The sequence below is a fragment of the Ochotona princeps genome, chromosome 1, assembly GCF_030435755.1.
Source record: "Ochotona princeps isolate mOchPri1 chromosome 1, mOchPri1.hap1, whole genome shotgun sequence".
Classification (NCBI taxonomy): Eukaryota; Metazoa; Chordata; class Mammalia; order Lagomorpha; family Ochotonidae; genus Ochotona; species Ochotona princeps.
The window spans coordinates 16595347-16611119 of record NC_080832.1 but is presented as its reverse complement, the minus strand read 5'-3'; the positions used below and the strand labels follow the sequence as shown (position 1 = coordinate 16611119).

General features: G+C 48.1%; 1 protein-coding gene across 4 annotated transcripts in view; it reads left to right on the top strand.

Annotated features, from left to right (window-relative positions):
- Window positions 1–15773, top strand: part of SASH1 (SAM and SH3 domain containing 1) — a 264392-nt gene that overhangs the window by 67034 nt on the left and 181585 nt on the right. For 2 of the 4 annotated variants that reach the window (XM_058666462.1, XM_058666400.1), the window contains exon 1: window positions 12983–14035. The exons of the other annotated variants lie outside the window; for them this stretch is intronic. In XM_058666462.1, coding sequence (XP_058522445.1) covers window positions 13862–14035 — 174 coding nt within the window. In that variant the 5' untranslated portion in view covers window positions 12983–13861. Of the gene's footprint in view, window positions 1–12982; window positions 14036–15773 lie in introns of those variants that run through there. 4 annotated transcript variants of the gene reach the window in all.

Sequence of the window (15773 nt, the reverse complement as noted above, 5' to 3'; positions counted from 1 at the left end):
CAGGCTCCTTTCTCATTCCCACTCACTGTGGCATTCATTCATTCAGTCAGTCAGTCACCAGACTCATTCCTGGAACACTTATTTTCTGGTTAGCACTGAAGTTGACTTCGTGAATCTGAAAGGAGAAAAACAAGTGTGTTTTGGAAGGTGAACATAGATTGTATTACAGACTATTTAATATAAAGGGTGGTGTTTATACACAGTAAAGGTTCAGTAAATTTTTGCTATTAACATTGTTTATAATTAACTAAAGTAATAACTGCTTAGAATTTTTTTTTCAAAAATGATTAAATTCAAAATCCCACCATCCCAGTGTGTCAGAAGTTCTCATTTTACATTCATATATCTTTTAGTTCAAGGACTACTGATTGGGCTGGGCGTGGTGGTGCATCAGGTCAGACCAGTGCCTGAGACACCTGTGTCCCACCTTAGAGCGCCAGGCTGAGTGTGTTGTTCCACTTTTAATCCAGCTTCCTGTTAATGCATCCTGGAAGGTAGCAGGCAATGCCCAAATTGTTTGGGTCCCTGCCACCCATGTGGCAGACTCTCAAGGAATTTTGGCTTCAGCTTGGCCCAGCCCTGGCTGTTGTGGGAATTTGGGGAGTGAACCAGCAGATTGAATCTCTCTTCTCTCCCTCTTCCTCTCTTTTTCTCTCTGTCTCTACTTCTCCTTTTCTCTCTCTCTCTCTCTCTCTCTCTGTTGTACTGCTTTCAAATAGAAATATGTAAACACTTGAGACATTTGCAGGTTCTCTTCTAATATCTGTGCAAATGATTTGCACTCTAAAGGGGATATTTTCGCATACTGTTACAAGCTTTTACAGTGACATTTTGACCTGTTGATGTTATTCATTCAAGATGCCATGTCATCATTTATTTGAACGTGCTTCCATTGTGGAGTATGAGCTGCGGTTCGGGTCTTGACTACATTGCTTCCAATCCACATGGGCCAGGCTAAAGCCAGCAGCCTGAAACTCCATACTAGTCTCCCACATGGGTGGCAGGGGTCCCAGTTCTTGGGTCATCTTCTGCTTTCCCAGGTGCCTTACCAGGGAGTTGGATTAGAAACACAGCAGCCAGGACTTGAATTGACCCTTGCCTTGGGGATGCTGACATCACAAGTGGAGGTTTCGCTCACAAATGCCTATCCCATACTTCTAGTTTTGAGACCACTCTGTCTCTCAGATACTATGTCTCTTCTTCTTAAGCTTTGCTTATTCACTTTTAATTATTTGAAAGGCAAAGACAGCAGCAGAGACCGTTATGTCTTCCCTCACTTGATTCACTTCTTACATGTCTGCAGTACCTAGGACTGGACCAGGCCAAAACCAAGAGACAAAGTGAGTCCATGTCTTCCGTGAGGGCAACCGCTGCTGCCTGACAAGTGCATTAGGAGCAAACTGGGTAGGATTTGGAAGTAGGACTTGATCCCAGACACTCTGATATGGGATATAGCATCACAAGTGGTGGCTTACCTACTGCACCACAGTATTTTCCCAGTTCCCTTGAGTGCTGACGATTCCCAGTTTTTTGTCTCTTGCGTGGAAAAAATTCAGCCCTGACTTCCCGTCAGACTTACCTGTGACTTTTTCAGAATATTGAAACTACAACATACCTGGGCCCCATCTCCAATGATTCTGCCATGGTTCCAGATACAGGGCACACAACTGTAGTTTTCTAAGGTCACAGTGAGTCTAGCGATTACCCACAGCTGGGCATTCGCTGCTCTGATTTGTCTGTTGGTGACTTCCTTTAGTAAATAACATTTGACTATGTGCCAGGTAGAGTGCTGGTCAAAACATAGTAAGAGTGAGGGCCCAGCATGGTGGCCTAATGGCTAAAGTTCTTGCCTTGCACAGGCGTCCCATACGGGCGCTGGTTCTAATCCTGGCAGCCCTGCTTGCCATCCAGCTCCCTGTTCGTGGCCTGGGAAAGCAGTCGAGGATGGCCCAAAGCCCTGGGAACCTGCGTCCGCATGGGAGACCTGGAAGAGCTCCTGGCTCCTGGCTTTGGATCTGCGCAGCACCAGCCATTGTGGTCACTTGGGGAGTGAATCATCGAACAGAGATCTTCCTCTCTGTCTCTTCCCCTCTCTGTCTCTATATATCTTATATATATCTTATTTTGCAATAAAAATAAATAAATCTTTAAAACAAACAAATAAAAAGGTAACAAGAGTGAGTAAGATGGGAGGAGGGTGGGGGGGAGAATCCCAGATTCTATGTAATTACAACACAATGTAATTAATGAATAAGTTTAATAATAAAAAAGCACATTGTAAGAATTAAAAAAAAAAAGAGTGAGTAAGAGGCACACAGGACTTCCCTTCACAATGTTTGCAGTTAATCATGAAAGACAGGATTTGGTTAACAACTGCAAGGAAGTTGGATAATTGTTGTGAAAGAAAAACAACTGGGCGTTACAGACATGCATAAAAGGGGCAGTTCCCCGAGATTCAGGAAAAGCAAGGGAAGTCTTCCTGGATAAGAGGCATTTAAGTTGATACCAACTTAAACAGAAGGCTGCTGACCCACACAGATGAAAGCTAAAATGTTACCTGACAGACCTGGGCGTGTGCGATATGGCTGAAGTGTAGACAATGAAAGGAGAGCAGGCTTGGGGGGACAAGGGCAGCAGGAACTGGGGAGAAGGCTGGCAGCACACTGGCGATGCGCTCTCCTGTCCCCATGGCTCCGGCCCTGCTGCAGTGTGGAGTCCTACACCACGCGGGACCTGTGTATGCTGTTATTGCACCAGCAGTTCACATTGCACACAGGTCAGACTGAACTCATTGCTGTCCTCTCACACCTGCTGTCCCTTCTGTGTGCCCTGCTTCCATTAATTTTTTTTTAAAGATTTTATTCATTTTATTACAGCCAGATATACACAGAGGAGGAGAGACAGAGAGGAAGATCTTCCATCCGATGATTCACTCCCCAAGTGAGCCGCAACGGGCCGGTGTGCGCCAATCCGATGCCGGGAACCAGGAACCTCTTCTGGGTCTCCCACGCGGGTGCAGTGTCCCAATGCATTGGGCCATCCTCAACTGCTTTCCCAGGCCACAAGCAGGGAGCTGGATGGGAAGTGGAGCTGCCGGGATTAGAACCGGCGCCCATATGGGATCCCGGCGGGTTCAAGGCGAGGACTTTGGCCGCTAGGCCACGCTGCCGGGCCCTGCTTCCATTAATTTTGCAATCCACCTGCCTGGCTGCACAAGACCAAAACCTGAGATTGCCCTCCAGGCCTTTCCTTTGCTTCCGTCGACTCTCCAATTTCTCACCAACTCCTTCCAATCCAGTCCCATAATGTTCTCCAATTCTTCTCCTCCACCCCTACCTCGCAGTCACGGACTGTGGCTTCTCCTTCGGTGTTCTTAGCATGGGAAAAAAGTTAACTTTTTTAAAAGGGATGCATGAAGATGGGTAGATGTGTTGGGAAGGCAGGAGAAGCAAACTCCAAGCTGAGACAGGGATGATTGTTGACTGCACAGGCTGACCGACAGCCCCAGGGACCTAAGCAGGAGGGGTTTTCAGAATGTGGGGTTTGCAGTGCTAAAACAGAGATCTGTGGACAAAGTTGGCCAATCACTTTTTTTTTTAAAGATTTATTCATTTTATTACAGCCAGATATACAGAGAGGAGGAGAGACAGAGAGGAAGATCTTCCGTCTGGTGATTCACTCCCCAAGATGCGCGCTGATCCGAAGCCGGGAACCAGGAACCTCTTCCGGGTCTCCCACGCTGGTGCAGTGTCCCAATGCATTGGGCCGTCCTCAACTGCTTTCCCAGGCCACAAGCAGGGAGCTGGATGGGAAGTGGAGCTGCCGGGATTAGAACCGGCGCCCATATGGGATCCTGGGGCTCTCAAGGCGAGGACTTTAGCTGCTAGGCCACGCCACCAGGCCCTGTGCAAACTGTGCCCTGCATGGGATCTGCCAGAGCTTGCTGGTGCCTCTTCCCACGTTAGGCAGCCTCCAAATCAGGCAGCCAGAGCTGTGGACTCCTGCAGCTTCTGCTCTTTGGCCAGCCCAGCTGGAACCCGATTGACGCACCCCCCCCCAGTTGCATATTAAAACCTTAGGACAGTGTATCACATAGCTAGCTTGCTTAGCCACAGCTGCAGGGGAGCCCTAAGAAGTGTCCGTGTTAGCCTCGTAGCCCCTGGAGGCCAGAAAGGAGTGGGAGTGAGAGTCGGGGGAGTATGTCCACGAGGTTGCCCCCGTGCCGTAGTGACCTCTGGCCTTATTCTTTGAAGTTGCTTCGTCTCACATTTCACCCTCTTCTGGGCTCCACATTGCCATCAATCGCACAGTGAACCTAAGTCAGACAGAACTGTTTCCTATGAAAACCCTCACCCACTCCACACGGCCTATTTGACTAAGCCACAGTCCGATTTTGCCACATGCTTGCCTCACTACTCTGCTTATTTCTAATAGAAAGGGGAGATTCGTTTATTTGAAAGGCATAGTGACACAGTGAGAGGGTGGACACAGAGAGCTCTTCCAACTGCTGGTTTACTTCCTTAAGAGTCACAACAGCCCGGCCTCGGGCAAGCCAAACCCCAGCGCTCCGTGCCAATCTCCCACGTGCATGGCAGGTACGCTGGCCATGCTCGCCTGCCTTCCCAGGTGCGCCAGCAGGAAGCTACATCAGAACAGAGCAGCTGGGACTTGAAGTGGCACCTCACCATGAGATGCCAGCTATCTAACCCGCTGCACACTAGTGCCAGCCCTTCAACTGACGTTTGTGACATGACATGGATGAACAAATGAACGAAGGAAGGACATAGTAAAATCTGGTAAGAGAAAGATCAGTCATAATCCTAGACTATTTTAAAAATACATAAAAAAAACAGTAGCAAATTGGAGAATTATGCATGAAATGCTCTATGGCATTTTAACAAACTTCAAAAGGTTATCTTCGTACATTGGTTAATCAGCCTCCAAGTTCTCTTCTTCAAGTTTTATCCTGTTAGCTTAGTTAGTAAACTCCTCCGTCCCTCCTACTCCGTTTCTAAGAGCACAAAAGCAAACCTTGCCCAACCCAGAATGAATCACCCTGAACCGTGACTACTTGGTTGAGATTCACGTAGATTTATTGATGGATTAGCCAGTGGATGATTAATCTGTCCATTTGCTATCATATTATTTGTATACAGAAAAATAAAAGTTTTCCTGCCAATATTTGGCAGGTTTTGTTTTGGCCACTAAAAAATTGTCTCTGTTTTTGGAGATTCCTTTCCTACGCTGCGTTTGAACAAAGCTCGCCAAATGAAGATGTGGCATTTTCTTCTTTTTTTTTTTTCTTTTTTCCTCTCTCATGTGTGTCCCATTTAGATCAGGAAATTGACATTTCAGTGTAGAAGACTTAGGCCAGATGTTAGTTCACTGCCTGAAAGATGGATTTCCTGCCCCGATAGGTGACCTCTGAAAGCAAAATAGGGCTTCTTCTTAATGGATGGACTGTCCAGATGACCTCATTTCTAGAACAAGCGTTCTTTGTTAAGTGTCTCTTGGCTATTGGAATCAACATCATCTGATTTTTGAGAACATTCACTAGATAAAGAGAAGCTAACACCTAGTTGTCTCATTTATAAAGTGCAACAACAACAAAATTATGCCTAGGCAATGCAATTGAAAGAAAATTTGCTGTCATTGAGAGGGAAACGGTGCAGAAAATCTGGTGCTTGCTCAGCTCTGGTAATATATCTTTTAAAATTTAAACCGCAACCAGGCCAGCACTAACCATGGGGTAGAGTGCATTGTAGACTTCCCCAAACAGGGAATTGTTTCAGGAAGCTGGACTGAGGCACTATTTAAAGAAGGAGCCGTGACCCCGTGTCCTGTCATGGGAAGCTTCTCACTCCGCATGTGAGACGCCCATTGAAACATTCCCAGGGTGCCACCTCTTTTGATGAGTACTTCGCAGAGTTCATTTATTTATATCTTCAGTTGTAAAGGCAGCTCAGAAACAGAGCCGAGCCTTTGTGTGTATGCGTGCGTGCATGTACACACATATTTGCACGCATGTATGTCCTTGTGTCTGTGTCACAGGAAATGTGATTTGAAAGAAAGTGCCCAGGAAAAAGGTCATACACGAGTGGCAGTGGGCTTATTGACTCACGGTTCGGGAGTCAGAGCGAGAAGGAAGGTAACTGCTGTCAAAATCCTAAAATCTTCAAATGTCACAGCTGAGGGAAAGTTGATCATTTCTTTCTCCCACCATTTCTTTTGGAGCAGGAATGGAGTGTTTCTTTGTGATGGGCAGCAGAAGAATTTTTCAATACTCACACATAAATGTCACTAATCACTATTTAGTGGCTGTTGTTGAACCAAAATATTCTGGATACTACATCAACTTGAATGGGATTGAAATCATCTTTTATGTTTCCCAGGGTTAATTAGAGACATGACAATCTCTTGTCCTCTGTCTGTTACATTGTGGCATTCAAAGTCGCAGAGCGACAACATCAAGGAGCTTTTACATTTTTTTTTAAGATTTATTTATTTTTATTGCAAAGTCAGGTATATGTAAAGAGGAGTAGAGACAAGAGAGGAAGATCTTCCATCCCCGCTGACTTACTCCCCAAGTGACCGCAATGGCCGGTGTTGTGCTGATCCAAAGCCAGGAGCCAGGAGCTTCTTCCAGTCTCCCATGTGGGTGCAGGGTCCCAAGGCTTTGGGCCATCCTCGACTGCTTTCCCAGGTCACAAGCAGGGAGCTGGATGGCAAGCGGGCTGCTGGGATTAGAACCGGCATCCATATGGGATGCCTGTGCAAGGCGAGGACTTTAGCCACTAGGCCACTATGCTGGGCCCAAGCATTTTTATTTCACGGGAAAAAAAATATCTTCCATAGCCATGTTTAAGCGATAGACAGCCTAGCAAGCACACCCACAGGGTGAAGTTTATAAAACAGACAAGATTAATGAATCAATTTGGTTGGTGGATTCTTCCCAGCGCTGCTTTTCAGTCCTTTCTTGCATAGCTTCGAAATACTTAGTGTCATCTCTGGTCTCTTATTAACACATTCCTGCTTCCAACTTTCTCCTAAGCTAAGAAGAAAAATAGCAGGTAGTAATATTTCAAAAAGCACTCCCTCTCCATGTTTCTTTTTTCTCCTTCCTCTCACATGTCAGGTCACTCTCATAAATTCCCACCACTCGCGACAGGAGAAACTGCTCTCATTTGAATTCAGAAGTCGCTTTACAGTGAGTTAAAGGTTTTTAACTTCTTTGCTGAAACAGTGTGAAATTCTACTCACAAAGTGAGTGTCTGATCCCGATGGGGACCTGCAGACAGCCCACCAGCTCTTTGCTTCTTGTCTATAAAGTGTGGTGCTGCGAGTAGTTGCACTTTGGAATAGCAAGTGTCTATAGAAATCATTTCATTCTGTGGTCCAGCGCATCAGATTAAACCACTGCTTAGGAGGCTTGCAAACCATAGTGGCGTGAATCCCACTCCGTTTCCCTTCCAGCTTTCTGCTAAAGCTACTGCAAGGCAGCAGAGGGTGGTTCAAGTTTCTGGGCCCCTGCAACCCACGAGGGAGACCCTGAGGGACTTTTCTACTGCCTGGCGCTGGCCTGGCCCAGCCTCAGCTGTTTGGGATGTTTGAGGCGTAAGCCAGCAAATACAAGCTCTCTTTGTCTCCCTCTCTGCGTTATACTACCTTTCAAGAAATTTAAAAGGAGAGAATCTAGTCTCACCTGGCAGTGTAAAGTAAGTGTCACAGCTCTCTTGCATCTGAGGGACTTAGCAGAAGCTTGGCATCCCGGCAGCACCAACAAGAGGAGGACAGAGCTGGCCAGAGCTGGCGTCTTGCATCCTTAGCTCTCCTGGTTGCCTTCCCTTTGTTTTCATTTCACTTGGTTTGCTCTCTTCTCCACCTCTCTTGCCACAAAACTCCCAGATGAAGGGACTTGGCTTGGCTCACCTGGAAGGTATTTATGGAGGGAAAAAAAAAGAGTCTTGGTTTGGGATTCTGCTGGGATTCTTGCATGATCAGTCATTTCTTGAAGTGGTCCCCTGGAGGTTTGTGTGGCTTGCCCGATGTGGGAGTGCCACAGAGGGCTGCTGACTGTAGGCAAAAATTAAATGAGCTTATCTATTTTCATTGCTCCATTTCAGCAGCAGGCAGTGTGGAAGAAAATAAATTGGACTATTTATAATCTTTCAGATTTAATCTCTGCTATTAGAAGACGTACTGCTTCTTTAAAAAAAATATCTCAGTGAAGCTGTGATCCTAAAACACAAGCTATTTAGGGAGAATATATTTTAACGTCAGCTAATTTGTCTGCCTTTTTAAAAACTGGATAGGTCTGAAAGCCATAGTACTTGAGCAAGCTTATGGAAAATGGAATTAAAAAATAAGTTGGGGCCGGTGCAGGGGCATAGCAAGCTAAGCCTCCACTGGTCATGCTTGTGTCCTGTACGGACTCCAGTTTGTGTCCCATTTGTTCCACTTCCAGATTCAACTTTCTGCTTATGGCCTGGGAAAGCAGTGGAGAATGGTCCAGGTCCTTGGGCCCCGGCAGCCATATGGGAGACCCAGAAGAAGTTCCTGGCTCCCAGCTTTGGACCTGCCCAGCTCTGGCCATTGTGGTCATTTGGGGAGGAAACCAGTGGATTAAAGATCCGCTCCCTCTCCCTCCCTCCCTCTCTGTAATTCTGACTTTCAAGTAAAATTTAAAAATTATAAATTCCATTTGGGGAATGTTAGAATTTTAATGAAGCAGTTGTACTGTTTCCACACTGTGCCTGGCTGAGTGGGGTTTTGGTAAATGCTGCACTAATTGCCATTGCTGGGACAATGGGAGCGTGTCATTCACCCGACCTGCGGGGGGAACCCCCCACCACCTTTACTGGGCAATCACAGTCCAGGGCCTGGGGTCACTGACTCCTGCGTGGGATCCCGGAGGCCCAAGCAAGGACACTTTCTGTTTGTGGACATTCTGGAGCTTCGCAGGATGAATGGGCATGGCAGGGAAGAGCGGAGGGCAGGGCTCTTCCTTCGCAGAGCTGCCTGCTTGGTCACAGACGCCCTCACCGTCATGCCCTGACAGACGATTCTTACCTTGGACAAATGAAATCCGTACCTGATTCAGTGTCTTCTAAATTCAAATTGAAAAATACACTGTAAAAAAAAAAGGAAAGAAAAAGAAAAATACACTGTATTCTTTCCTCCATGAAACTGGACTCTTACTTCTTGCCAAGCAATAAGCCACTTATCTTTTTTTTAAACATTTATTTATTTTTCATGGAAATGCAGATCAGATTTACAGAGAAAAGGAGAGATAGAAACAGATCTTGCATCACCGGCTGACTCCCCAAATGGTCACAAAAGCCAGGGTTAAGTCCATCTGAAGCCAGGAGCCAGGAGCTTCTTCTGGGTCTCCCATGTGGGTGCAGGGTCCCAAGGTTTTGGGCTGTACTTTCTAGCCTTCCCAGGACATAAGCAGGAGATGAATGGGAAGTGGAACAGCCAGGAAACAAACCAGTGCCCATATGAGATCCTGGCGCTTGCAAGGTGAGGATTCAGTCATTGAGCCATCATGCTGAACCCAATAAACCACTTCTCTTACATTGGTAGAAGCATTAACAGCTATACCCCATGCCCTGCAACTTCTAGACTAGTTGCTTTTAAATTCTTGCAGTGTTGACTCACAGGAAGAATAATTGGGTACAAAGCAAGTCAGTATGAACACGTGTACATGTGTGTATATGCTCCACACTTACATGGGCAACATGATAGAGGCTGATTTTCTTTCAATACATAATGTTTGTACTGAAACAATATTGTCTGTATTCCCAATGAATGCCTTCTAAGAGTTTTCTGTTCATTCTTATGACAAATGGTTATCAGATTTGATTTCATAATCAAAGCCTGGAAAAGCCCCTTCTAGTTCCCTTCCATTGGAATTCACTCACTGGCATCCTTCCTAGCCATTCCAATGGGCTTGATGAAAGCCCTGATGGGAAGAGAAAAAGGGGCAGAGAATTCCTAGATTCTTTAAGAGGGTACCTCCACTGGCGTGTCTCTTGGAGGCTTTGTGGACACCAAAGCAGATGAAAGAACTTCTAAAGCAATCAGGCTGTGCCTACTTTGATTCTATCCCATGTAGCTGTGTCTCTGGAACACTTTTCTTCATCTGCAAAATGAAGGGTTTGGCCCAACTCTTCAAGGTCGTTTACCATTCTCATGGAATAGGATTGTATTATCAAAGCCCTTGGGATAGAGTACCCTATGGAGCTCTGAAGTGGTGATGGTGAAGTCAGTAGAAACTGGCACTTTGTTATAAAGCCCCAGAAGAAATTCTTAGGAGAAAGCAATGACACTGAGAGTACCAATCATTTAATATATATATATATATTTATTTATTTTTAAAGATTTATTTATTTTTATTACAAAGTCGGATATACAGAGAGGAGGAGAGACAGAGGCAGATCTTCTGCCTGATGATTCACTCCCCAAATGACCACAACGGCCGGTGCTGTGCCGATCCAAAGCCAGGAGCCAGGATCTTCCTCCAGGTCTCCCACGCAGGTGCAGGGTCCCAAGGCTTTGGGATGTCCTTGACTGCTTTCCTAGGCCACAAGCAGGGAGCTGGATGGGAAGTGGAGCTGCCGGGATTAGAACCGGTGCCCATATGGGATGCCTGTGCATGTTCAAGGCGAGGACTTTAGCCACTAGGCCACCATGCTAGGCCCTAAAAATATTTTTAGAGGGCTGAAGTGATAGCTCACCTAGCTAATCCTCTACCTACAAGTTCAGGTTTCCCATAATGGGTGCTGGTTTGTGTCCCAGCTGCTTCACTTCCTATCTAACTCCCTGCTTATGGCCTGGAAGGCAACAAGCCTTGGGACCCTGCACCCACATGGGAGACCCAGAGGAGGCTCTGTGTCTTAACTTTAGATCAGCTCTGGCCATTGTGGCCACTGGGGGAACGAACCAACTTCTCTCTGTAAATCTGCCTTTCCAATAAAAATAAACCTTTTAGAAATTACTTATTTTTATTTAGAAGGGGGAGTTACAACAGAAAGAGGAGAGCCAAAGAGAAAGTGAATGAAAGAGAGAGAGAATCTCTCATACGCTGGTTCATTCCATAAAGGCTACAATGACCAGAGCTGGACTGGTCAGAAGCCAAGAGCCAGGAGCTTCTTCTGGGTTTCCCGTATGGGTGCAGAGGCTAAGCACTCGGGCCATCTTCCCAGGCACACTATCAGGGAGCTGGGTTGGAAGTGAATCCCCCAGCAAGTGACGCATCTGTACCTCCACGGCATGCTGGGCACCAGGAAAAGGAGCCTAACCACGGAGGTTAGATTGGTTGCTTTCTTTAAGTATCAAAATGCTGGCTAAGATTTAATTATATTGTTGTGCGTGCATGTAGCGACAACAGTCGCTAAACTGTACCTATCTTTAGATGACTGAGACATATTAAGACCTTGGAGGAGGTGGCTGGCAATTAGTGTGGCCTTGCCTCATCTCGGATGGGGAAACTGCGGCTCGGAAAGGTCAAGTGCTTTGCCCCAGGTTATCTGAGTCAAAAAGACTCACAGTTGGTGCTGGGATGTCAGTCCTCCTGTTCGCCGAGGCGCCCACAGCTCTGCTTGCAAAATTCCTAGCTTAGTCTCCTGCCCGGAAGTCTTTAGGCCGACCACAAGCTTCCACTGGGTTGAAGTAGCCCAGTTGCTTGCATTTCTTTGGGTTTCAAGTCTGTACCCCAGGGCTAACAAACTGAACCACAGAAGTGCATCAGTAGACTCAATTAAACCTTTTCCTATCATTTACTGATTATCATGCCTTTATAGGCATGCCCATGCTACTTATTTGAACATTTTTGTTTATTAGAAAGCAGAGACAGAGGGATTTTTTTCAATCTGATGGGCCATTCCCTCAGAAACCCACAGAGTTGGGGCTGAGCTAAGCTGAAGCCAGGAGCCAGGAGTTCTAGTCTGGGTCTTTCTGTGCTACCACCTGCTGCCTCCCAGCATAAACAGTGATAGGAAGCTGGACTCAGGTACAGCCAGACACTCACATATTGCATGTGGGCATCTTAACCGCTAGGCTAAATGCCCACTCCTGTAAAAAATGGAAAATTAAAAAAATAAAAGCCCACCTGCTTAATGGAATTTGTTTGGGTCCACAGAATTCGTATAGGAGCACCAGAAAGCCTTGGAAAGCCTAGCCTGGCCTCAGCCAGCAATGTCCCAGGCCTGGCTGCACTGACCCATAGCCCGGTTCTGGCAGCTCCACTTCTGATTCAGCTCCCTGCTAGTGGCCTGGGAAGCAGCAGAGGATGGCCCACATGCTTGGACTCTTGGACCCATGTGAGAGACCGTGAAGAAGCTCCCGGCTCCTGGCTTCGGACTACCATGGCAGTCATTTGGGGAATGAACCCAAATGGACGATCTCTCTCACTCTGTCTTTCCTTCTCTCTCTCTTACTTTCAAATTAGACAACAGAAAAAAATTTAAAAAGAAGGCAGCAGATGATGCAAATGCTTGGGGCCGTGCCATGCAAGAGGGAGACCTAGAAGAAATAGCCATTGCAGTCATTTGGAGAGTGCAGCAACGGCAGGAAGATCTTTCTTGTACAACACTCCCTTCAAATTAAAAAAAAAAAAAAAAAGGATTTTTTTCCTTAAAGGAAACACAGGGCAGATTCGCGGAGGCTCAGTGTTTCACCCAATGCCCAGTTACCAAGTCCAGTGTCACAGGACTGTCATCTCCCAGGGAAAAATCTGAGTGGCTTTTAAAGTCACGAAAGAAAAAATAACCTCTGCAGAACGATTTCCCTCCCCAATAAATCCACCACGGGTCTTCTCCTTGGAAAACACAAACACCAGGGCCCCAAGGGTGTGTAGTAGGCTGCGTGTATATACCAATGAGCGCCTAGTGTTGAATATCGCCCGCCCCAGGAATCACGAAAAACCTAAGCGCACTGCCTCCCATTGGCTGAAGGTACAGCCAGGCATGGCATCGGGCACGCTCCGGAGCCAAAATGTCCCCGCCGTAAACGTGACCCAAACAATGCCGGAGCCCACGCGCTCACATTTGTTTCCTCAGCCAAGCCTCGGCTAGCAGAGCTGGGTTGGAATCCCGGAGGTCGCGGGACTTAAGGAGGGGTGAGGTGTGGACGGTGCACCGGATACTCGTGAACCCCTCTGGCGGGAACAGCTTAAAGATTAACTTTCTCCAGTTCTGGGACTAGCGTGCTCACAAACTTGTGCGGGCCGCCGGCCGCAGGGCGGCTGCGCTCTTCAACAGGCGATTTGTTCTCGGGTCGGTGGCTCATTTCCATGCAAAGAGCCTGACATCAGAGCACCTTTTGTTGCTAAACGCTTTCTTTAGCCTTGAGGGGAGAGAGTCATGTGGAGCTGGAAGAGCTCATTTTGAAGATAGGGGTCCCAGGACTTCCTTCCCATTGGCAGAGGCGCCGCGGCCACTTCTGCCGCGCCCTGTCCTGACTGGCGAACCGAAGCGAGTGGCGTCCTGGACTAGCCGTCCGGGTCACAGGAAGCGACGCCTCTTCAGTGGGATTCACCCGTTTTGGTACCCCGCGAGGTCCCCGGCTGCAAAAACTCAGTGGTGCGGACTTTGCCGCCTGTTACCCTGTTGCTGCGCGGAGCAGCGGTGGGAGTTTCTGGAGTTGTCAGACGCTCTGCCCTCGGCCACCTAGACCGAGGTGCGGGTGCCGGCCGGGTCCCGCGCAGGGTGGCCTGGGCCGCCAGGGCATGCGGCGCGGGGGTGCGGCTCCCTGACGCCGCGGGAGGGGACCCGGCAACCCGAGGAGGGCCGTGCACTCGCGCGGGACGAGGGCGCCGCGGGGACAGGGACGCACGGCCCGCGCGCGCACCGAGGCGGCCATGGAAGACGCGGGAGCAGCTGGCCCGGAGCCGGCGCCGGAGCAGGAGCCCGACCCTGGGCCAGAGCCGGTGCCGGAGCGGGAGCCCGAGCCGGAACCCGAGTCGGAGCCCGAGCCGGGAGTTGGCACGTCCGAAGCGTTCTCCCGACTCTGGACGGACGTGATGGGCATCCTGGTGAGTTACCTGGGGAGCAGCGCTCCAGAACGGGGTGCACCCCTCCCAACACGGGCGTCCTTCTCTGGCACTAGTGCTTAGAAGGCTGAATACACACGGTACGGGGTTTCAGGCCCCAATTAAAAAGTAGCCAGCGGTAGAGCCCTTCCGAAATACTAATTCAGGAAGCCCCAGGTGATGGTCAACAGTTTAATCTGGGACACCTGCTGAGAAATTGACGCGGCCGTAGCCAAGCAGGAGTCCTTCCAAGAATAGCTGTAAATACTCATGGTAAATATTTGGCGGAGGACTTTCCCGGCTGGAGTTGGGACGAGACTGATGACTCCAATGTTTATCTCTTTGCCCATTTGTTGTGTGCCCACGGGAAGAAAACAACCGTTTCCTTCTTCGGGACCCACAGAGTGTTTTCAGTTGGTAGAGTCTCGGGATATTTGTTTTAGAGGTTTGAGGCTAAAAACAATAGAACTTATTTTGCTAAATCTGTGCTGTCACGTGTTTTTTTGAAATGCTCAGTGTTTGGAAACTGCGCATGGATTTGGCATAATTTGTGAAAACCAGTTCTCTGTGGAGGACGGAGCTGGAACCCGTTGGGGGGTGGTTTAACGCCTTGAGAAGGCAGTGGCTGAGCTGGGAGGTAGCTGAGTTGGACTGGGCAGGCTGGGGGCTTGGACAGTCAGACATTTGAATCCACACTTTCAGAGCGCAGCTTTGGGTGAAGGATGTAGAACTGCCAGATGTGTGGACGGCCAGAACAGGCCCTGGATTTACTCGGAGACCTTTTCTTTTCCCAGTAGGAGGAGGCGTTTTTTTGTTTGTTTGTTTGTTTGTTTTTTTGGAAGGGAAGTGATAAGCTGTAGTTTTAATAATTTTTTAAAATGCAGTGATTTGAATGTTTTGGCTGTGAAGTGAATGCACCTGAATCAAAACCAAGCTCTCTTGCTGGCCGACTGCGCGATCCTGGCTAAGTTATTCAAAAGCTGCGACTCTCATTGCATCACCTGGAAAGTGAGGAAGGGATAACTGGCTGGGCAGGTGTTTGACCTAGAGGTCAAGTCGAGTGGGAATACCTTCATCTCACATCCTGGCTTCACTCTGATTCCTCTGTTGCTGATGCACAGCTGGGGGAGGGCTCAGGTCCCCGGGTCCCTGACCTAACCTGAGTTCCTGGGGCTGCCAGCTTCTGCCTGACTCAGCCTTGACTGGCAGTATCTGGGGAGTGGACCAGTGGACTTTAGGGCTCTCCCTTGTGCCTCCCCTACCCCCAAACTAGAATAAATACCTAAATCAATAAAGACTTGATTTTGGGTGCTTCTGAAATGGAGCCAAGTTGCTCTGTAACAAAACAAGTGCTTGACACACTGCCCAGCATAAAGTAGATGCTCAGTAAGACGCTCCTTTTCCTACGGAGAGCTATTTTGTTTCATCTTTCCCCATTTTTGGGTGTTACTGGTATTTATGGTGATCATTGTGTAGAAAGGAGGAGTTAAAGAGTTCTGGCTCTTCATACTTTTTCATGTTTAAAGATAGAAACATGGGGCCCAGTGCAATAGCCTAGTGGCTAACATCCTCACCTTGCATGCGCCGAGAGGGTGCTGGTTCATCTCCCAGTTGCTTCACTTTCCATCCAGCTCCCTGTTTGTGGCCTGGGAAAGCAGTCGAGGACGGCCCACAGCCTTGGGACCCTGCACCTGTGTGGGAGACTCAGAAGAAGCGTCTGGCTTTGGATCAGCTCAGCTCA